Source organism: Arachis hypogaea, chromosome 18 (assembly GCF_003086295.3).
Source record: "Arachis hypogaea cultivar Tifrunner chromosome 18, arahy.Tifrunner.gnm2.J5K5, whole genome shotgun sequence".
Classification (NCBI taxonomy): domain Eukaryota; kingdom Viridiplantae; phylum Streptophyta; class Magnoliopsida; order Fabales; family Fabaceae; genus Arachis; species Arachis hypogaea.
In genome coordinates, this window is record NC_092053.1 from 4,255,267 (window position 1) to 4,279,338 (window position 24,072).

General features: G+C 31.3%; 2 protein-coding genes across 4 annotated transcripts; both read left to right on the forward strand.

The window, feature by feature from the left end:
• The first annotated feature begins 2,640 nt into the window (after window positions 1-2,640).
• On the forward strand, window positions 2,641-8,090 carry LOC112770884 (beta-galactosidase 8). The gene is made up of 17 exons (XM_025815358.3): window positions 2,641-3,565; window positions 3,635-3,730; window positions 4,153-4,265; window positions 4,343-4,502; window positions 4,586-4,729; window positions 4,833-4,921; window positions 5,001-5,106; window positions 5,196-5,283; window positions 5,391-5,509; window positions 5,591-5,752; window positions 5,864-6,063; window positions 6,152-6,246; window positions 6,432-6,541; window positions 6,681-6,896; window positions 6,976-7,187; window positions 7,263-7,599; window positions 7,694-8,090. The coding sequence occupies exons 1-17, from the start codon at window positions 3,401-3,403 to the stop codon at window positions 7,799-7,801; spliced, it is 2,520 nt and encodes an 839-aa protein (XP_025671143.1). The 5' UTR covers window positions 2,641-3,400; the 3' UTR covers window positions 7,802-8,090.
• Window positions 8,091-8,451: 361 nt separating this feature from the next.
• LOC112771090 (serine/threonine-protein kinase GRIK1) lies at window positions 8,452-13,351 on the forward strand. 3 transcript variants are annotated; one of them, XM_072224066.1, is made up of 14 exons: window positions 8,546-9,050; window positions 9,290-9,478; window positions 9,599-9,653; window positions 9,784-9,953; window positions 10,569-10,643; window positions 10,736-10,780; window positions 11,064-11,138; window positions 11,372-11,459; window positions 11,583-11,707; window positions 11,866-11,961; window positions 12,243-12,309; window positions 12,395-12,510; window positions 12,799-12,877; window positions 12,991-13,351. In XM_072224066.1, the coding sequence occupies exons 4-14, from the start codon at window positions 9,900-9,902 to the stop codon at window positions 13,122-13,124; spliced, it is 954 nt and encodes a 317-aa protein (XP_072080167.1). In that variant the 5' UTR covers window positions 8,546-9,050; window positions 9,290-9,478; window positions 9,599-9,653; window positions 9,784-9,899; the 3' UTR covers window positions 13,125-13,351. The 3 variants fall into 3 exon arrangements, with proteins under 3 accessions (XP_025671484.1, XP_029150952.1, XP_072080167.1); XM_025815699.3 differs by having other exon boundaries at window positions 8,452-9,050; window positions 9,599-9,953; XM_029295119.2 differs by lacking the exons at window positions 9,599-9,653; window positions 9,784-9,953 and having other exon boundaries at window positions 8,518-9,050.
• Window positions 13,352-24,072: the final 10,721 nt, after the last annotated feature.

The window sequence follows — 24,072 nt, forward strand, 5'->3', positions numbered from 1 at the left end:
TAGATCGGATTCACGAGTTTCACTACCAAATCTGCAGATCAGACCGCGAATATGCGAATATTATCTGATACATGTGGAGCCCTAATTTCATTCGATCAGTATTCATTATTCAGAATCATGTTTAAAAAAATATATATACAAATACAAATTACATTAACCTCATCAATATCATTTTAATCAAAATTAATTCTAAAAAAATACATGTATTCCATAATCCGTTTGCAAATAACGTTAATCCAAAAACACATACTCTTATATATATAAAACGGAAATGTTTGGTAACCAAAGAAAATCAACTAAAAATAGCTATAACTTGTCTTATTTAGTATTTATTAATTGTTGCGACAATTAATAAATACTAAATAAGGCAAGTTCTGACTTTTTTTTTTTTTATCTTTCTATCATTACCCTATATAAAAAAAGTTGTTAAAGATATAGAAACTTAAAATAAATAATTTTATGACAATGTTCAACCATGCTGAAACTGGCGTAGTAGGAGTAGAACTTAATTCGAGGCAATTGTGGAAGACCAAATTATTCTAACCTCCTTAATTAATTTGTAGGACCGGTGTCCATTGTCCACACCTCGTGCTCTTTAATTAGTTAACATCAATATTTCTTATTTCATTATGGTCCCCCCGGCCCTAAGCTTAGTAAGCTACACCATCAAGAAATTAAACTGAATTAAGGTACCTACTTGTATATTTATATATTTGCATGGTTTCTATATTACTTATTGTGTGACGAAATACTCATTAAGGTACCTACTTTGCATGATGAATCAATATCGATAGACTTTGCTAATGAACATTTCCTTATCGTTAAAGACAAATAATCGTGCTAAATTATACACCATATATTATATTAAAAGATTTTTATATCATTTCATCATTAAAGATGTTTCATAAAATATGCAGTAAATACCACAATCCACAAAAAGCCATATATATCTATATGATTAATTAGTTAGCTAAATAAATCATAATAAATAAATAAATCTCACCCATTTTTATTTGGCTATATTTAACATAAAAAAATGTCTAATAATTTGACGTGATGATGTAAGTTTCATTAGAAAGAATATTAGTAAGAGACCAAACCCTTTAAATATCTATTTATATATTTCGCATATTTTATCGTTGGATAGCATGATTTCAGCGGAATCTCAATCTTCAATCATGAATCACAATTCACATGCTTCGCAGAAATACCCAAGGCCCAAAAAAAAAAACATGTCTCATAGTACATACATTTTTTTAATATGCATGCAGTAGTTGTTGTACGCACATTATATATATTTATAATTTTACCACGCATACACTTTATGACTCTATATTTAATATCAGTATTTTCTTAACCATTAATTAAAATAATATAAATATATAATTAACTAATAGCAATTAATTATATTTTATATAAGATGTTTTCTAAATTGTGCTTGATAATGGCCAAGAGGTTTTTACGATGATGAAATAGTAGCAGAAATAGCGACAAGTTCCAGCAACAAATTCAGTTTGCGTAAAGAGTAAAAAGGAAAAAGAGTAACCGCAGTATCCAAGCAACGAACCTGTTGAAATGGTTCAGAGAATTTATTATTAATTTATTATTCTTCTTTTTACAGGTTTTCAGATTTTTTTATTTTTATTTTAAAAAAAAAGAGAAAAGGAATCACTGATTTATCATTTAGGTGCAACAGAGGTGTGAGCAAATCAACGGAATCGTTGAAAATTAAATCAATACTTATTTTACTATTAACGAAATGTCACGGTCCTATTATTGATAATCGCGTCTAATTTTTTGGCGCGGAGAATTACGTGATTACAGATTACTTGACTCGTGACACTTAATTAAATATTTTTATAAAAGAAAAGTATATGGAATCAAAGAGGTAATTAGTCAAAAAGTAAACAATTTAACTAATTTATAATTATATTTAATTAATTCTATTTGTTTTTAATTTATAATATTTGATATTAATTGCTTCTCACCCCAAATTAAAATTTTAAATGATACGTTGGAGAAATAGGGACGGAGATCACGGAACTTCCAACAATTCCAATTCTTAGTATATAAAAAAATTTATAAAATATATAAAAGAACATCCATTTAATATGAAAAAGAAACATTCTGATACTTAGTAGAAGAAACATCTTAATGCCTAGCATAAGCACCAGATACTTAGTAGAAGAAACATCCTAATGCATAGCATAAGCACCATCCACCTAAAGATTTTGGATTCACCCAGAGACATTTGGCTGATTTTTTGCTGGTACCCTCTTTGTTCCCTAGCATTATTGTTTTATAAATAATGGATCAGGTGCAGTCGATTTCACGTGAAGTTGATAATCGAGAGCTGTTAGATAAAAATTTAGTCAAATAATCTAACAGCTCTCAGTTATCAACTTCATGTGAAGTCAACTGCACCTGAGTTTCTACCTTAATTTTAATACAATAACGGTGTAAAACAATCACATTTATTTTTTAGATGATCATTTACACAGTATATATATATATATATATAATTACTTTACACGCACAATGTATCAAAATTAAATTCATAAATAATAATCAATAAATTATCCATGGAAGGGAGCAATTGAGTTTGAAAAAGATTACAATGTTGGGAGAGAAGGCAATGCCGGTGAACTGATGCAGCAGCATTTAGTACCCACACCATCAAAGTAGTTGGCTGACTTTCTATCACATACATTTCCACTTTTGCCACTTACCCATTTAACAAATCAATTCCAATTATATTTTTATTCATATGAAGATGATTATTAAATGATATCATTTAATAATTTTTAGCTATTAACTTCACAACTGTATCAAAGTTTCTATCTTTTATTTATGCATAATTATTGACTCTTCAAAAAATCATGTTACAGTGGAAGTGTTATATGATGAAACATTACATTATCTGTTGGAACATGTTATTATAGTGTTACACCTGTCTTGTACCTAAAGCGTTCTCTTTTCTCAGCTTCACTAGCTTTATAGCCCTGTTGTTTCTTTTTGCTGGGTTCACATTATTGTGTTCCAAATCCCGTCAATGATTGCCTATCTCACTCTCAATCCATGTGTCATACCCCATTTTCTTTGAACATGTGTGTGTGAGAAAAATGAGCTCATAAATGTGTCAGAAAAATTAAGCTAAGCTAAGTGTTTGTCTTCTTCCTTCTTTGTTTTCTTGTTAGGCTAATCAGTATCACCGACAGAACCAAAACCTTTTAAATTAGTAACATAAACAGTTTAATATAAGTGTTGTTAATTAAGTACATGCATTTGGATCTGTTTGATTCCCTTCCCTCCTCTCTTTCACAAAGCGACAGCATTTTCACATGCATGTAACAGATTGAAAGCCAAAGCAAGATTGTGTTTTGTTCTAACAAGAGGCGCCATGAGGAGGAACCAGATAGTTTTGGTTTTGGTTTGGGTTATGGGCATTTGTGCCACCACATTGTTGTGTGCAACGGTGGACTATGATCACAGAGCATTGCTCATCGATGGAAAACGCCGTGTGTTGATATCTGGTTCTATTCATTACCCTCGAAGTACTCCAGAGGTGCCCCTCTCTTTCTCAATGTTTCTTTGTTACTTTCTAGTTTTTTAATGTTTTTAATTTTGGTTCCAGATGTGGCCAGACCTTATTCAGAAATCCAAAGATGGAGGATTGGATGTTATTGAGACATATGTTTTCTGGAATCAACATGAGCCAGTTAGAGGCCAGGTTTGGTTCTTCTCTTCTGTTCTGTTCTGTTTTCTTAACTTTACCATTTTTCTCATTCCCTTATTCATATGCTTCTTTTTTTATTATTTTTTATTTTTATCTGCAATGCAGTGTGACATATTTGAATTTAAATAATGGAAGCTTTTATCTTGTATTAGAAGTTGAAATAGGAATAAATCCACATGCTACTATCAGCTGAATTGCTACTATCCTTTCTTTTTGCTTTGTTTATTTCATAGTCAAGTTGATATAAACTAAAACATGATAGATAAAAGTGTGAAGTGCTGAACACTCTTTCACTTCTCTATGGCATCCTTAACATGTTTTCAATAATAATAATAATGATGATGGCATGAATTTGGCACAGAAAGACAATAATTGGTGACACCAAATGTTCCAATGAATGTTGTTGTTCTTGGCAGTATAATTTTGAGGGCAGGAACGATTTGGTGAGGTTTGTTAAGGCAGTAGCCGCTGCCGGTCTATACGTGCATCTTCGGATTGGTCCATATGTCTGTGCTGAATGGAATTATGGGTAAAGTTTTCTCTATGTGTTCTTTCTCTTCTCCTTAGGCTTTCAATTTCTGATACCTGACCTTAACTTCTCAACAGTGGTTTCCCTCTTTGGCTGCACTTTATTCCGGGAATTAAATTCCGAACAGACAATGAACCATTCAAGGCAGAAATGAAGCGATTCACGGCCAAGATTGTGGATATGATGAAGCAAGAAAAGCTCTATGCTTCACAAGGAGGACCTATTATTTTATCTCAGGTACCAGGTTTTAATGTAATGTTACTTTCTTTACAGCAATGTGTATATTTGTTATTAAGAATATGCTTACTTTCTAATGCCAGATTGAGAATGAGTATGGAAACATTGATGGGCCTTATGGCGCAGCAGGTAAATCATACATCAACTGGGCAGCATCAATGGCTACATCCCTTGATACTGGTGTTCCCTGGGTCATGTGCCAGCAAGCAGATGCTCCTGATCCGATTGTAAGTTCGCTCCTTTCGAATGTCTTAAGTGTTTGTGCTTTATGTTTTACAAGATTATCTGTCTACATTGATCTCACTTGATTTCGAATCTATATGCTTGCAGATCAATACATGCAACGGATTTTACTGTGATCAATTCACACCAAACTCTAACAAAAAACCAAAAATGTGGACTGAGAATTGGACTGGATGGTTAGCATCATTTTCTATATGAAACAATTAGTTATTTCAGTGTCATATATATATTTCTATCAATATTTTGGAATTGCAGGTTTCTTTTATTTGGTGGTGCTACTCCTCGTAGACCTGTGGAAGATATCGCATTCGCTGTAGCTCGCTTTTTCCAGAGAGGTGGAACATTTCAGAATTATTATATGGTAAAGCAATCTTATCAATGCTTTGTTTTTTCATTAACCATAACTAATAATAACTCTGCAACTTTTTTCATTGCATGATTTGAAAACAGTATCATGGAGGAACCAACTTTGACCGCACAAGTGGTGGACCTTTCATTGCCACAAGTTATGATTATGATGCACCAATTGATGAGTATGGTATGCTCTCAAGCAGATATATGAACTGAATTCCATGTACAATAATTACACTAAGCAATGTTCTGTGTGCATGTCTGTGATTTTTAATATCTATGATTATGCTGCAGGAATTATTAGGCAGCCTAAGTGGGGCCACCTTAAAGATCTGCATAAGGCCATAAAGCTTTGTGAAGAAGCATTGATAGCTACTGATCCAACAATTTCATCTCCTGGTCCAAAACTAGAGGTATAACTGGATTTGCATAAGGCCTTTTGTATGTTCTACAAAAGAATAATCTCTACATAATGAGTTCCTTTTAATTTATAGGTTGCAGTTTATAAAACAGGAGATAAATGTGCTGCGTTCCTTGCCAACGATAATGATAATTCCGATGCAACAGTAAAGTTCAATGGCAACTCATATCAGTTGCCAGCCTGGTCTGTGAGCATCTTACCAGACTGCAAGAATGTAGTGCTCAATACTGCAAAGGTTTGTCTCATCAACTACACTCACTCTCATGTTTATGTGGCTTCAGTGATGGATGGTTCATGATGTCAAAGTGTTGCGTAGCATGTAAGAAAATAACATCTTGTTTGACAGATTAATTCTGCATCTATGATTTCAAGCTTCACAACTGAATCCTCAAAAGCAGACACTTCTTTAGAAGCATCTACTTCAGGATGGAGCTGGATTAGCGAACCGGTTGGTATTTCGAAGGCAGATTCATTCGCTAAAATTGGATTAGTTGAGCAAATAAATACAACAGCTGATAGAAGTGATTACTTGTGGTACTCACTAAGGTATAGGCCTCCATGGTTGAAAGATCTTTCCTCTTACTGAAAATTTTTGTGCTCCTTGCTGACAACATTTTTTCTTGTGCTTTTAAAGTGTTGATCTTCAAGATGATGCTGGTTCTCAAGCTGTCCTTCATGTTGAGTCGCTTGGCCATGCACTTCATGCTTTCATCAATGGGAAGCTCGCAGGTAACTAAAATTTAAGCAATGACAATTGATGATATTTCTGGATAAGGATAACCCTGCATCTATGCATTTTCTTCCTCTCTATCTATTTAAGTCTGCAAAGCATTTGGAGAATTCATTCTTTCAACTAAGTTTTTCTTAGAATAATTTAATCATGATTATATAAGATATTGTTCAAAACATTTCAGGGAGCAGCCAAGGAAATGGTAACAAGCGGGCACTCGATGTGGACATCCCCATCACTCTTGTGGCTGGGAAGAACACAATTGATCTTCTTAGTTTGACTGTCGGACTTCAGGTTCATTTTATGCGATAATATAACATTTACAGCAGGCAAATTATGATTTAGTCTATAGCATGCAATTAAGTGTTATGCTTTTAGGCTTCACCATAAATCATTAGGCTTGATCAGCTAATTTGAACCTTTTACACATCAGAACTATGGATCTTTTTTCGACATATGGGGAGCCGGAATCACTGGTCCAGTTATATTGAAAGGTTTGAAGAATGGCAACACTGTTGATCTCTCTTCTCAGAAGTGGACTTATCAGGTTGGCCTCAAAGGTGAAGATTTAGGTCTATCTAGTGGAAGTTCCGGACAGTGGAACTCGCAATCTACCTTGCCTAAGAACCAACCATTCATTTGGTACAAGGTAACATTTTGTTTCTTCACACTGCTTAGTTTTCTACCTCTATACTTGCTACTAGCTAATATAGCACATGTTGGATTAGACGAATTTTGCTGCTCCATCTGGAAGTAATCCGGTTGCAATTGACTTCACCGGAATGGGAAAAGGCGAGGCTTGGGTTAATGGACAGAGCATTGGCCGCTACTGGCCTACTAATGCTGCTCCGAATGGCGTTTGCTCTGACTCATGCAATTATAGAGGGCCTTATACTTCAACCAAATGTCAGACAAATTGTGGAAAACCATCACAGACATTGTAAGTGTTGGATATAGTTAATGAGAAGAGTTGAAAGTAATCCTAACTTTCTGATAAACACTACTCTTGCTGCAGATACCATGTGCCGCGCTCGTGGCTGAAACCAGATGGCAACATTCTTGTATTGTTTGAGGAAAGTGGCGGCGATCCGACAAAGATTTCTTTTGGTACCAAACAGGTAGCTAGCTTGTGTGCACACATATCAGATTCTCACTTGCCACCGGTAGAAATGTGGAACTCAGACACGAAATCAGGTAAGAAAGTAGGGCCTGTGCTGTCACTCAAGTGTCCTCATCAAGATCAAGTCATCTCTTCCATCAAATTCGCAAGCTATGGAACGCCTTTAGGAACTTGTGGCGACTACTACCACGGACGCTGCAGCAGCAATAAGGCCATGTCCATTGTGCAGAAGGTGTTACTTTATCTCTAAGTTACTACTATGCTTTATTTATGTATTCCCTTTTCAGTTTTGTTTAAACTAACTCAAATGAGGTTTTAACTAACAGGCCTGCATTGGATCAAGTAGTTGTAGTGTTGGAGTATCAACTGATACATTTGGAGATCCTTGTAAGGGAGTGGCAAAGAGTTTAGCAGTTGAAGCAATTTGTACTTAAACAGACATTTTTTACCATCTTGGATTGATGGAGTATTGGTTAATGCAAGTGCTTCATGCTAAGAGCATTGCAAGATTGTATTATTGTAGTAAGCCAGGAAATAATTGCCAAAAATAGAAGATTAGTATAGTCCCACTTGCATGGAAAAGAAAGAAAGTCTTTCAATGATGCAAGATACGTGATTATAAATAACTCTTCCAAAGTCTCACTTCCTTAATTGAAAGTAATTGTATGAGGAAAAATTTTACTCAATTGGAAAATTTAAGGAGCATTTGAAGTTTCCTTTTAACTCTCTTATATTATTATCAAGAAATCATGTGTACAATAAAAAACAGTCATTTATATATATAATAATTAATTTGATGATTAATTTTGGTATGCAAATAGAAATTTTTTATAGGTAATCTGATTAAACATTTATCTACCAAATAGAAAAAAAAAATCTAGTATTAGGTTTCTAGTTGTAACTTGTAAGTAATGTTGCCAAGTCTTACCCAAACCAAAATTGCTTGCATCACCTTATTCATGTTTGGTAAGTAACCTTCTTTTCTTTATATTTGATTGAACCACGAAAAGCTTCCAACTTGCGACACGCCAGGGTCAGAAAAGACGACTATTTATTTTCTTCACATTGAATAATATTTAGGGTTGTGTTCTAATTTTGTTTTTTACCGTAAAAAAAATATAAAAAAAAAATCTAATTTTGTTTTTCAGTTATGTTGCCATGTTGGTAGTTTGATGACAAACGAAAACAACCGAAAGTGGTGTAATGTGTAAAATGGCCAAACTGTGTTGCCGTTGTTCCATTCTTTCTAATTTTCTAAACCTCAGCCCATAACTTTACATATTTTCTATTCCCCCCCACTAAATCTCTCCTTTTTATCGTTTACACCCCCAACTTTTTATTATTCCCACTTTCCGTCCCCTCACTCCCCACAATGATTTATTCGATCTAGGGTTTTTTTTTTTTTTTATCTATATTTTAAAAAAATTCCCCGCATTCGAATTGCGGCAACTTCTCGAATCTCAAGCTTTCAGCTTTGTCATCCCATTCACAATTGCAATGTAATTGCAGCTGAGATTGTTTCCTTCAATTCGCTTCTTGAATTACTGGAGCTACTCGATCAAATTTGGAGCTAGGGTTCCCAAATTTGGCTCCCCCAAAACCAACCAACTGCCGAAAGTTTAGTCTTTTGAAGTTGCAAGCAAAGGGTTCTCGCACGTTTTCGTCCTCGTCGAGGACAAAGAGGTACCTTGTTGTATCTATTTGTTATTATAATAATAATAATATAATATTCTGTTCTGTCACTGTCGTTTCCCCTCCTGAAAGTTCTATATTCTGTATGCGATTTTGTCTCTTTTTTCCCCCATCAAATATTCAGATAAGTTTTTAGAGTATTTTATTGATGGGGTGGCTATTCTTATGTCTTTCTTTTTGAGGGGTCTCTTTTTTTATTAGTTTGTTGATTTTCCTCTGTTTCCTTTCAGGGTAAAAGGTCAACGAATTTTGCATTGGTGAGGACTGGGCTGAGCTTATAAACTGGAGTTCAAGCAATGTTGGGTGTGAAACGTAGTGGGTTTAGTTTCTCTTCCTGTTTTCTTCATCTAGCTGAATGGCATCCTTTAAAATAACAGTGTTAAGCAGGGCTTGAAGCCCTTCTTTTTCTTTCGTATCAGGTACTATCTTCTTATTAAATCATTAAAAGTAGCGAGTACAATCTTATTTTGTGCCCTGATCCATGAAATTCTGGCAATCTGATTTAGCCTTAAACTGTTTGATGAAATCATACTTATTAGGATATGTGCTTTGGCCGTTTGAGGTGAATCAGATTAGTGCTGTGTATTTAGATTGGTGAGTGCTGTAGTTTGCAAAATGATCAGTTTCTGTAATTGTTTTGGGATAATCAAGAAAGGAAAAAATGAAAGGGCTAAGCAAAGTGTAAAAAAAATTTTCTCACGGGGACTGTTGCGTGGAGAAACAGATGATTTCTCATATAGTGGTGAGTTTACTAGTAACACCACCAGTGGAGATGAAAGTGACAGCCAGCCTCGAGCCAACCGATCGGAGGAAATTTTGAACTTGAGAGCAGAGAAGGACATGGCTTGTAGGCGGGTACCTGTTAAGGAGACCAACAAACTTGTTCGTGAAGAGGTGATTCATAATTGTGTGGATAGCTGCCTTTTTAGTTTTTTCTGTAATGTTGCTTTCAACGTATAGTCAAGCATCTTCAAGACTAAGTGTGCTAGTGAATGGTTGAGTTCAATAATGCTGAAACATGCGTTCACGCAAAATTTATCTGATCTTTTTAAGTAAAAGAATTCTTATCAATCTTTGATGAAGTGACACATGACAAATAAAGATTTTTTTTTTAAAATACTATTTTTACCACTTTTGGTAGTCTTGACATTAAGCTGAGGTTGAAACTTTGTAACCCTTTTGAGTAATTCCTTTCTTGATAAAATGATGTTGTTTGATCCATATAGCCAACCCCACCTACTGGGGCACGGCTTTGTTGTTGTTGTTGGCTTCTTCATTGATGGTAGTTTCTTTCTTCTTAGTTTTGTTTGTTGTTTGTTCTATGTTTCTTAGATTTTCAGAGTAACAGTTTTATATCCTGTCCATTATATATAGAGTTGAATTGCATGTTATTTGTGTTTGTCCAAACCCGTCTGAAATATGGTTAGTTATTTGATTTCTCAATTGTATTGCATGTCTCTTTTGCCAGTTTATGTCAATTGCTTTATTCTAATTATATTGTCCTTTCAGGATGAAGATGGGAACAAAATGATCAATGAGTATGTTCGGGAGTACAGGATTGGTTCAGGTAGTTATGGCAAAGTGGTAAGTGTGATGTTTGTGGAATTTTGATTTTTATGTTCTCAGTCAATAGTTCAATACAGCTTTTCTGAGCCTTTCCATTGTAAATATTGCAGGTTCTATATCGAAGTATTGTAGATGGAAAGCATTATGCAATTAAGGTAAGGATACCCTTTGGTATGGGCTGGCAGATTATTTCATGGTAACAAATATAGCTGGTTCTTTGAGGAGGAAATGGGAACTGGTCATTGTAGAGGGTAGTGTGTTGTAGATAGTTAGCTACACTAGCTAGTTTGACTCTGAAATTCCAGACTCTTTTATTAGGAGAATAGAAGAACTTATGCAACAACCAAAGGCTCACTGCCATGTGCATATGTACAATAGTATTATCAAGATAAGAGCATAGTTTCTCATTTATTGAGGTTGAATCTTTTTGAACTGCAGTCCTTTCATAAGTCCCATTTGCTGAAGCTTCGAGTTGCAGGCTCTGAGACCGCCATGTCTGACGTTCTGCGTGAGGTACATTTTTATACAGAAGAAGCATTCATATAGTCAGTTTTAGAAAATATATAGTTTTTCTTTTGCAAATGCTTTACCTTTTATATTAACAAATTCCCCCCTTTTCCCACAATTTTGTGTGCGTTTTTTCCATGATTGTGAATTTCTGGTTCGTTACATCCAATGACTTGATTGTTACAGCTTTTCTTTACTGTCCTGCAGTAAGTTAAAATGTTCATATTCATTATTTTCAGGTACTTATTATGAAAATGGTGGAACATCCTAATATAGTCAATCTCATTGAGGTGATTGATGACCCAGAATCAGATTGCTTCTACATGGGTACTCATGACTATTTTCCTTTTGCTTTTGTTACCGGAAATTTTCTTTCATATTTGAGCTTTAAGCTTGAAAATAAGAACTTGTTGACATTGTGTGTTTAATTGCTATTCTTTTCGTATGCAGTGCTAGAATATGTGGAGGGCAAATGGTTTTGTGAGGGTTCAGGTCGTGGTTGTGCCTTGGTGGAAGACACTGTTAGGAAATACTTGCGTGATATAGTATCGGGATTAAGATATCTTCATGATCATGTATGATCTCTCAACAAATCGTTTTTGGTTTATTTTGACTCAACTCCCCCCTGTTCCCCTCTGTTCCTCTCTTTTACTTGTACATTTTTTGCTACTTTGCTTTGGAAGACTATGTTAGTATGATGATTGTTTACCCTTTTTTTGTGTGTGAAAAACAGAATATAATACATTTGGACATCAAACCCGATAATTTGTTGATTACTCGTGAGGGTAAAGTCAAGATAGGGGATTTCAGTGTCAGCCAGGCTTTTGAGGTAATGTAAATTACTGAGCTTAAAGAATTATGATGGTTGAATGATATGAAAGCTGAGAAGTTTACAAGTCTTCGACATTACATTATGTGTGAAAGGTGACTTTGATACTTAAATTTTCTTCTAGCGAAAATATCAGGAGTTATAATGTAAGAATTATGCCTATCTGGGGGGCAGTACATATGAACTCAAAACGACTAATCAGTCATATATTGATGACATTACATGGTTGTTGGATACCCTAGAAAGTAATATTGAAACTTGTACTTGGTTTCACCATGCAGGACAATAATGATATACTTTATCGATCACCTGGCACGCCTGTTTTCTCTGCACCAGAATGTTGTGTAGGTTAGTTTACTTTTCGAGCTTGTAATATACTTAACACTATGGAAGCATATGATCTCATTGCAGTTATGTTGTTGATATAATGTAGGTGGTACGTATCATGGTAAAGCTTCAGACACATGGGCAGTTGGAGTTACTTTGTACTGTATGATAATGGGTGAATACCCATTTCTCGGAAAAACGCTTCCAGATACATATGAAAAAGTACGAATTATTTTTCATTATTCGCCACGTGAATAGATCCTCTCATTTCAAAATTCCACATGCTCTTATCTTAGGCAAATGTTTGCCGTTAATCAGGAACTAGAACATAAAAGCATAGAGCGAATTTTGCATGAAGAGAATCCCCTCTCATTACATACCGAAGTGGATTAATAGGCGCTAATCCAACTTTTTTAAAAGAATTCAATGTAAAGTAGATAGTTAGATATTTGATGCTTCATGTTTTCATCATATACTATAGAATCTCAGCATATTGTTTTCTTCATCCAGATAGTCAATAATCCATTAGTACTCCCGGATGACATTAACCCACAATTAAAGAACTTGATTGAAGGACTACTTTGCAAAGGTACACATGATCATGCATCATTTGTGTTAAATTCCTTTTGTGGGGTTTTAAACCTGTTTAAAGAGAACTACATAATATCCTATTTCAATTAAAATTGTGTGGTTGTGTGGCAGATCCAAAAGCAAGGATGACATTGAATGAAGTTGCAGAGCATAGCTGGGTTATTGGAGATGATGGGCCCATCAGTGAATACTTGTGTTGGTGCAAACAGAAGAGGCTTCTGGTGGAACAAGAACACCACCCTTAGAAGATAGGACCACTATGCTTTTGCCTTCACAGAAAGATAGGATTTTCTTTTTGTACTGTGAAAAGGCCAATATATTGCTAGTATACCCTTTGGACAACATGCATGAACTTTTTGTTATAGAGCAGAGCAAGTTTCCAAGGAATCCTTGTAATTTTAAGTAGCTAATCCTTCTGTTTTGGTACATAATTAATTAATTGTTTATTGAAAGTGATTGATTTTTATGGACACTTATTATACTCAAAAAGACCTATATATAGTGATCCAAACAATCCACACGAAACTTCAACTTTGATTTTGATTATCAAATTTACAAAGCTATTCTGATATGGTCCTTTATTTTTTCTTCCCACGGTTTTTTTCAATTCGATAGGACAAAGATTAATTAGTCGCGTATTAGAGTTTCACTTACAGGGTGTTTTGAAACCTTTTGGAATTCAATTCCAGTGTTTGAAACAAAAATGATTAAATTAGATTAGATAGAATTTAATTCAATTCTATTGTTTTTTCTCAAAATCAATTCCGACTCAAATAGATCCGGTTTGGAATTTTATTTTATTGGGATTTTACTTAAAACTTAAAATGTTTAAAATATCCTTATAATTTAATTACTATTTCTTAACTTTTATCACTCACATTCTTTTAACTTCTTAACTTTTATCACTCACATTCTTTCAACGCCTCTCACTTTTTAACATACTCTCTCTTCTCTTACCACTTTCATTCTCTTTCTTTTTCTTCAAGTCACTTAATATAATGTATAGGTCTACTATATAGATCTAAAAAAATTATCCACATGTATAGATTTTATATGTTTAACCTAGATTAATGATACCAAGCGTTGACTAATACGTCTGAATATTTTAAATGAAGTTGTGTCAATCATAACACTAATAAAAAGTGGCATAATTTTGCTCTATTTTAATTACATAAGTTAGTTGTTATAATTTATCGTTAATAACTAGTTTTATTTTACTTGTTATGTCATTAGACCACTCAACAAGTTGGTTCTTAGTTCATATTTATTTTCTGTTTTTGGTTTATCGTTAGAATCAAATATGAAGAACTATTTAATTTTTTAATTAATAATAATATTTTTTAAATTTAATATTTTTAGATTAATCTAATTTTTGTTTTTTAAAAGAAGTGAACACATTTTAGTTAATAACAAAATTTAGTTAAAAAATTTATTTAATATATAAATATATTTATTATTTAAATATAAAATTATATTAATAAAAAATAAAATTATCTATTATAAATTTTAATTCATTTGATAAATATTCTACTGAAATTTTATTTAATTCTATAATTTTATTAATTTATTCTAAACATTAGAATTCAATTTAATTTTATACTATTAAAAGTTTTAAAATAAGTTATTAAGAGTCTGTTGTTCATCAATAAATTACTGATACATAAAACAAAATTCTCATCAATAAATTGCTTATACATAAAATAAAATTTAAATTCTTAATATTTATTTAAATAGATGAGTAAACTAACCACTTATCAAGTCGGTTAATATGTCCTTTATTATCACAGTGCGTTACTGCCAACCCTGTCTCAAACCCAACTACCCAAGTGCTGCGTCACCAATTCAATTTTCCTTGTGTTAACACTTGCATGCTGAACTCACAGATACGTGTCCTTTTATTCCTTCCCTTTGCATTGCTATCAATTAATTAATTAATTAAATACTATCAAGTTTGCAAGGCAACTTTCAAGTTCTGATTGGGGCAGAGCTACTTAGCTTTGTACTTATTTTTTATTGATATTGATATAACTTTGGATCGAGAACTAAGCAGTTCCCTACTTATTAATTAGAAAGGAAAAGAAAAATGGGCATTGCAAAGCCATTATTCTAATGGGATAATGTATATACTCTCCATTCTTTTTCTATATCTTTAACCTAATTAATGTGTATCTATCTAGATATACATAATATATTATTACATCAATATTTTATGGTAAAAATTCAGGTGAAGTCGACTTCATGTAAAATTGATATCTTGAGAGCTATTAGATAAAAATTTAGTCAAATCAATCAAATCATTTAACAGTTCTCAAATATCAATTTTATGTGAAGTCGACTGCATTTGAGTTTCTACCATATTTTATTTGGGACAACTTTATGCAATTATTTTTTATATGTGGTACTCGAATATAAAAGTACTAATTAAGGAAAAGAAGTATTGTATTGATTTAATGTTATTAAGAGCAGTTATATATAGATAAATGAATTCAAAGTAGAGAATAAATTAAAGTGGTTATTGGTGGCAGTTGCATGAGTTTGTGGTTTTCGTGAACGCGTTGTACTCTTGAAAAGTCATATTCATGCACGCAAAGAGACAAAAGCAGATGCAGTTTTTGGCTGTGTATGTGTTATCATCACCACTCACCCCCTTTAATTTGTTCTCCTCCTCCTTTTGGTTTTTTTGACTTGAAATTTCAACTTCATCGACTAGGTAATGTAACTAACTTCATTCTTCAACTTCTCTACGGCTTTAATTTCTATCTAAGCCAGCCAGTAGAATGCATCAGACGGTGCACGAATCAAATTCTTGTAATTTAATTTTCTTTCATTTTTTGGTGTTAGAAGAAAACGTGCATCTTGGTTTCATAGAAAGTTTCAGTACCATATACAATGCCTTCTTTTTCCCTGCCTCCAACGTATAAGTTTCATACGTGTCACACCGCACACTGTCACATGCAATTAAAAATTATTCGGTGAAAATTTAATTTTACATGAAATTTATAGTTGAGACTTATTAGATGATAATTTAGTCAAATTCATGAGTTTTTATTAAATTATTAACGGTTAGTTATCCATAAAGTAACAAGAATATTCTTTTTTAGTTTAATTTTAATATATTGACAGTATAAAACACAATCGTCCAACTATATTCTTTCTTTTAGATGATTTTTCACGCGATCAATATAAAAAATAGTTATTTTTACTAATATGACATTACATAACTAAATACATATGTAAAATAATTTACATTAACAATGTATCAAAATTAAATTCATCTTATAATTATATTTTTATTTTTGTTTAAATTTTTTAAATAGAGTATTAAATTAGATAGCTTCCATATTTTTAGTATTTACTTAATTATATTATCAAATCAGTAATAATAATATTTACTTTTTATATTGAGGGAATATGATCATAAAAAATTATTAATTCAATTAAATAATTATATATTACATTTATGCTATTATTACATTAAAATCATTTTTCTTTTCATTAAGAAATAAAATTGTAAGGAACAGGAAATAATATCTGACCTTAGCTTGTGCCAGTGGAATCAAGATTGTGTCCACCAATCTTTGAGCTTAATTAACTATTTAAGGTTATCACTGTTGTGCTAAGACCAAGAAAGGATGTGAGTGTTCATTCTTAAGAGAATCATATTAAATGAAGGTTGAAAAATAAATATTTTATATATGTAATAAATATTTTATGCATGTATAAATAGGGTATGATTTGAGGTCATATATACACGAACAATTAATAAAATTTTCTCTTTCTCTTATACTGTTAACACATTTTTTTCTTTCTTTTATATTTCTTTATTTTATATTTGTTACCTCTTCTTTATTTGTTTATTTAGTTATTTTACAATACGTTATTAGTATAAGACTCTGATCAAATTTTAGAAAGACTCCAGATAATAAATTTTCATTATGTTAAAATTCTCTCATCTTGAATTTAATACTCTTGATATATCTAAAAACAATTATTTATCATGGATACTAGATGCTAAAATCCATCTTGATTCAATGGATCTTGAAGATATACCATTAAGGCTGAAAATAATACATGCCAGAAGGATAAAGCCAAAGTCATGATTTTCCTTCGTCGTCATCTTGACGTATGATTGAAAAATGAATATCCCACATTAAAAGATCATGCAGATCTGTGGAAAGACCTTGAAGAAAGGTACAATCATCAAAAGACGGTGATACTTCCTCAAACCCGATATATTAAAGAAAACTTTCTCGACCTTCCATGCCTTGAATGTGCTCCTACAGCAGCAGTATCGAGAAAAAAAGGATTAAAAAAATATATTCTGAGCTAATTTCTTGCCTTCTTGTTGTTGAACGCAACAATGAGTTGCTCTTAAGAAATTATGAAGTGCACCCAACTGGCGCCGTCCCATTTCCTGAAGCAATTGTGGCAAATCATAACCCCAAAAGAGGTAAATGGCAAGATTTTGGAAACAAGAAAAATTATGGAAGGAAAAGGAATTATGTTCACAAGAAAGGATCTCACCAAAAGTGGGATAAAGAAAAAAACAATGGGCAAAATAAATCAACAGAGGATAAGTGTTTCCATTGTGGTGGAAAGAGCCATTGGTCGCGTACTTGTCATACCCCAAGGCACCTAGTCGATCTTTCTCAAGCATCTTTAAAAGGATGATAAATGAAATGAAACAAATTTCCTTTCAAATGATGTTGAAAATTTCACCACTCATTATGATGTGTCTGATTTCTTTAAAGATCCTGAAGGAAATATTGGTCATTTGATCAATGATGGAATAGTTTAATATGTGAGATTGTTAAGTAATCCTGTGAATAAACAATGTAAGAAACTTCTTGTTAAGTTTTATGCATTTGAATTTCAAGTGTGATATATATGAATAATGTTTGATAAAATATTTTTGTTTATGAATTTCAAAATTACTGAATGTGCCAAGATAATAATAACAAATATTTTTAATATATGATGCTATGTACAGTACTTCTTAAAAAAATGATTTTAATTAAGAATATAATTTTACTGTGCATATACTTTTACTCATTTTATTATTATTATTTGTCTTTGAAGAGAATGACAAGGACATATAATGAAGATGTATGTCTTGCGGATAGTGCAAGTCCGCACACCATTCTCAAAAGTGATATATATTTTACCCATCTTGTGCCAAAAAAAGAATATATTAATACTATTATTGGCTCAGACAATGTGATAGAAGGCTCCGGAAGAATTATAATTTTGTTTATCGGAGGAACAAAATTCGTAATAAATAATGCACTATTATCTACCAAGTCTTTGAGAAACTTGTTGAGTTTCAAAGATATTCACTGAAATGGATATCATATTGAAACAATGAATGAGGAAAATCATGAGTACTTATGTATCACAACTCATGATTTAAATAAAAAAAATATATATTAGAAAAGTTACCCTCACTTTCATCTGGGTTGTATTATACCAAGATTAGTGCAATTGAATCACATGCCATTGTAAACCAGAAGTTTAGTAGCCCAAATGAATTCATAACTTGGCACGACCGATTGGGTCATCTAGGAACAACCATGATGCGCAGAATTATTGAAAACTCCCATGGGCATTCACTAAAGAACCAGAAGATTCTTAAATCTAGTGAATTTTGTTGTGCTGCATGTTCTCAAGGAAAGTTAATTTTAAGGCCATCACCAGTAAATATTGGGTTTGAGTCCCCTAAATTCCTAGAAATAATTCAAGGCGATATATGTGGATCTATTCATCTACCATGTGGATCTTTTAGATATTTTATGATCCTAATAGATGCATCTTCGATATGGTCACATGTGTGCTTATTATCTTCTCGGAACCTAGCGTTTGCGAGATTACTTGCTCAAATTATTCTATTAAAAACACAATTTCCAAAAAATCCAATCAAAGCAATTCGTCTTAATAATGCTGGTGAATTTACTTTCCAAGCTTTTGATGTTTATTGTATGGCTAATGGAATAAGTGTTGAACATCCAGTAGCTTATGTTCACATACAAAATAGGTTAGCAGAATGACTTATTAAACGCCTCCAATTAATTGCTAGACCCTTACTTATGAGAACAAATCTCCCAACCTCGGTTTGGGGGCATGCTATTTTACATGCCGCAGCACTTATTCGTTTGAGGCCAACGAGTTACCATTAGTTCTCTCCTATGCAATTAGTTTTTGGCCAACAGCCAAATGTTTTTCATTTAAGAATATTTGGTGTGCAATATATGTTCCCAATGTACTACATTCTCGCACCAAAATGGGATCCAAAGAAAATTGGGGATATATGTTGGATATGATTCTCCCTCTATAATGAGGTATCTTGATATACAAACTGGAGATGTATTTAAAACTCGGTTTGCGGATTGTTATTTTGATGAATCAAAATTTCCAACATTAGGAGGAGAGAATAAGCTTCTTGAAAAGAAACTTAATTGGAATACATCATCCTTGATGCATTTAGATCCTCGATCAGGACAATGTGAACTAGAAGTTCAAAAGATTATACATTTGCAAAGAATAGCAAATGAATTATCTGATGCATTTTCTGATATGAAAAGGATTACTAAATCCTATATACCGGCTGAAAATGCTCCGATTCGAGTTGATGTCACAGTCGGACAAATTGCCACCGAAGCAAATTCACGCCAGAAGCGTGGCAAGCTTGTCGGTTCCAAAGACAAAAATTCTCGAAAAAGAAAAAAGGTAAATACTATTCCTGTTGAAAAATACATAGTAAATACACCTACAGTTGTCCAAAATTTTGATATAATTTTAACGCCAAAAAACGTTCAGGTACCTGAAAATTGTGAAAATGATGAGATCTCGATAAATTATGTCTTTACAGGAGAGAAATGAAACCGAAATAAGACAATTGTCAATGGAATATTTGCATATATTGTGGCATTAAATATCATGCATGATAGTAAGTATCTTGAGCCAAGATCAGTCGAAGAATGTCGATAAGAGGGGGAGACTGTACTCTTTTTTCCTTGGTCAGGTTTTTTTCCCATTGAGTTTTTATTGACAAAGTTTTTAATGAGGCAGTCCTATCACAAAGGATATTGTACTCTTTTTCCTTCACTAAAATTTTTTTCCATTGGGTTTTTCTTTAGTAAAATTTTGACGAGGTATAATTCTAAATGGTCATCTAAAGGGGAGTGTTGTGACAAGAATAAAAGATATGGATGCCCATTTCTAAGAGAATCACATTAAATGAAAGTTGAAACATAAACACTTCATACATGTATAAATAGGGTATGATCTGAGGCCATATACACGAACAATCAATAAAATTCTCTCCTTCTTTTATACTGCTAACACACTCTTCTCTCTCTTTTATATTTTTTTATTTTATATTTGTTACCTATTCCTTATTTGTTTATTTAGTTATTTCACAAAAATCACATAGATTTATCCTCTCTAAAATGTATTGTATTCTAAATCTTAATCTGATTGAATCAGATTAAAACTTTTTAAACTAAAAAAATTATGAAAAAATCTAATCACTTTTGAATCAAAAAAATAATAAGACTCACATATGATAAAAAATAATAAATTTAATGATGATTAATCTTTTTACTTTAGAGAATATTTTCTATTAAAATCAGCTTGGATATCTAATTGTATTAGAGTCACGCACCAAAACAAATCATGACCGTGACAAAATGGTAGTTAATTACATATAGTACACCTTATATATAGCACACATTTGACTATCTAAGTAAGCCATCGATCGTTATCCAACACCAGGTTATCAGCTACTGCAATTTATCCTAAATTTTCAATGAAGTATAATGTATTCTTTTAGGATAAAGTAGTATGCTTTGACTATTTAAATAAATTTGACAAACTTAAATAAATAAATAAACATTTTATTTACCACTTTTAATTTTTTACTTAATTTATAGTTATATTTTATCATAAAATATAAAAATACTACACCATTATTATTAGCAACATCTTAATAATCCACATAAATGTTAAACCAAGGGCAACCCTAGCTAACACTTGCTCTAAGATCAACTTAATTTAGTTAAAACTTGGGGTAAAGTATCCTTCAAAAGTTCAAATTATAAGTTATTGGTTTCCTCAATATTAAATAAAACACGCATAGTACTTAAGCTGATTTCTAATTGATTTTTCAACTAACCTTTCATCTCAAATCTCTTGGAGTGTTTGTGGCCGTTCAAGTCATGAGTGAAATTATTAGTTAAAAATTATTAAATAATTTGATATAATTAATTAAATTATTATCTAACGACTTTTAAATATTAACTTCACACGAGTATTCGCTTTTTTTTATTGACAAATGTGATTAATTATTAACGTCCTTTTACTAACCTGACTAGTAAATCAGTAAGTAAAAATTCAGTTGTAATTAACTTCACGTAAAATTGATAATTGAGAATAATTAAATACTAATTTAATTAAACATGTCAAATCATTTAACGATTCTCTGTTAATTGTACCTAAGTTTTTATCATCAGATTAAATCAGTAACTAGTTTTAGTTAACTATTAGTAACTAATTATTCATACGCTAACTAGGTTTTTTTTTTTTTAAATCCTCAATTTTTATACAGTACAAAAGATAATTAATTATTTTTGAACAATTGAATATTAGCAAAAGATAGTTACGACATGGCAGTTGCAATGCAAGTTGCAAGAACGAAATGCAAGAGGTGTGAAATTAAAATTCAACCGAAATGAATCGACATTCGGCGCATGCAGCACAGAGGAACAATAATTTCAAAATTTGTGGATTTATTTATTAGGGAAAAAAAGAAAGAAAAAAAGAATAAAGTTGTAAGATGCTGGATTGATGTTGACGTGAAAACGAAAGTTGAAGAAAATTAAATGGAAGCATATGAAAACATGAATCATGTGGCGTGCAAACACCATGCTCTAATAACTACATTTAGCAGATAGAGGTTGGTGATAAGATTGTTTAATTGCCATAATTAAGTAGTGATATTTATATTTGACATTTGATTTTGATATATGATATGGGTCTGGGTTTTATTACAATACTAAATTAAATAGATTTTATGACCATATTTGTATATATAGTTTATATGAATGTAATTATTAAACTTTTGTTTTCACTGCTTTTATGGAAAATTTTTTCGTTAATTAATTTTTATTATATTTTTTAGAATTTAATTTTAATATATTGTGTTATATTTACATAAATTCAATCACATAACGTTACGTTAGCAAAAATAATTTTTATATTAATCATAATCATTTAAAATAATAGTTATAATTGCATAAAGGTATAAAACATTTTTCACTGTTACATAAAAATTAAACTCTACTTTCTGATCTCTAACCGTGATGAATTTCTTCTTGACGTGTTTAAGACCCTATCCGATCTAAAGCCTCATTCGAATTTGAAGTATAATTTTTTTAGATTAAATTTCTTATTTTTATTGAGTGTGATTTTTTCAATAAATGCAACCCATGCTTCGAGTAGATCAGATTCGACGCGGTCCAAAATTATATTTTCATTATATTAATTTAGTTACCATGTATTTGAAAGTTACATGTTAAATAATTAAATTTTTTTTATAAAAAATATGAAATTTAATTTTTAATGTATTTATTATGTATTTAATGAAATAAATAATTTAAAAAATTTTAGTTATTAGCTAAACTTTTAAAATATATATTTTACATTGAAATTTACAGTGAAACATTTTTTATTTATATTGCAATTTATATTTTTATATTATACAGATTTTTTTTAAATATTATATAATATCGTTAAATATAATCTTTACATATAAGATTTTATTAGTTCGTTATATAAAATTGTATATGCTAATTATTATGTATCGGGTTAATCGATCAACATGGTTTATTTGATATTAATGATGTATGTGTTAATACACAATTGAAAATTCATTTAGAAATTAAAGGTTTAAAAATTATTTTTAAGTTTCAAATTATAAAAAATCACAATATTCATATTTAGTATAATTTTTAAAATTAATTTATGATTTTTTAAAAAGTTATTTAAAGTATTTATAAAAAAATTAAAAAAATAAATTTGTCTATAATAAAAAACTAATTATCATTTTCTTTTTAAAACAAGATGCATTTTTATGACTAAAAATTAAATACAAAATATTTTATTTATAAATTATTTTTAATATAAGTCTTTATTATATTTTAATTTTTTTTCAAAAGATTTTAGTTAAGTTTTTATTCAAATTGACCTAAGTGTATGTGTAAAATGTTATATTCTCGCCAATGAGTTATAACTCAAATGACATAGTCTTCACATACTCAATTAAGAGGTTGTGAGTTCGAGTCTCCTATATTTGGTAAAAAAAAATAATGTTATATTCTCCGTGGATGAAAATTAAATTTACAAAGCTACATCGTTTGAGGGATTATGTAATATGAAAGATTAATGGAGAAAGATAATTATTGGGTGAATTTGAGCGTGTTATATAAACGATAAGACAAAAAAAAAAAAAAAACCATCATAACTAGTTGTGTGTGCCTATCAGGAGAAGGAAGAAACAAAATAGAAACGGAGGTTCAGATTTTTTTCTTAATAAGGTAGTCGTAGACTGATTCTGTGCTAAAGATTCTCTCCGGCAACACCAATAATAATAAGAAACTGATTCTGTTCCATATTTTCATATTGGAAATTATATTATGCCATAGGAATAAAAGATGAAAACTATTGCTTTCATAATGCGAATGAGACATTACTTTTTTTATTTTCAACTACTTGATAACCGTTACTTTATATTCCTTTCTTTATTAAAAAAAATAAAAAAATAAAGTGTCGTCTTACTCGTTTTTTTGCCAAGGAGAATATAATCCCTGAGTCTATTTTGTCACCTTTTTCAAACCCAATTATTGCATTTCAACATACTAAATAGTAAATAGTAATCATTTTTCATCTATATATATATATTCACGATGAAAATTCAGGTGCAGTCAATTTCACGTGGAATTAATAACTGAGAGTCGTTTGATAAAAAATTAATCAAATTAATCAAATTATTTAACAATTCTTAATTATCAATGCAACTTTACGTGAAGTTAACTACACTTGAGTTTTCACTTATGTTCACATGTAGCTGCCATTTTTTATTTATTTATTTTTTTCACATGTAAATTGCTCTCAGCTTGCGTTATCTTTGCTAATAAAGTA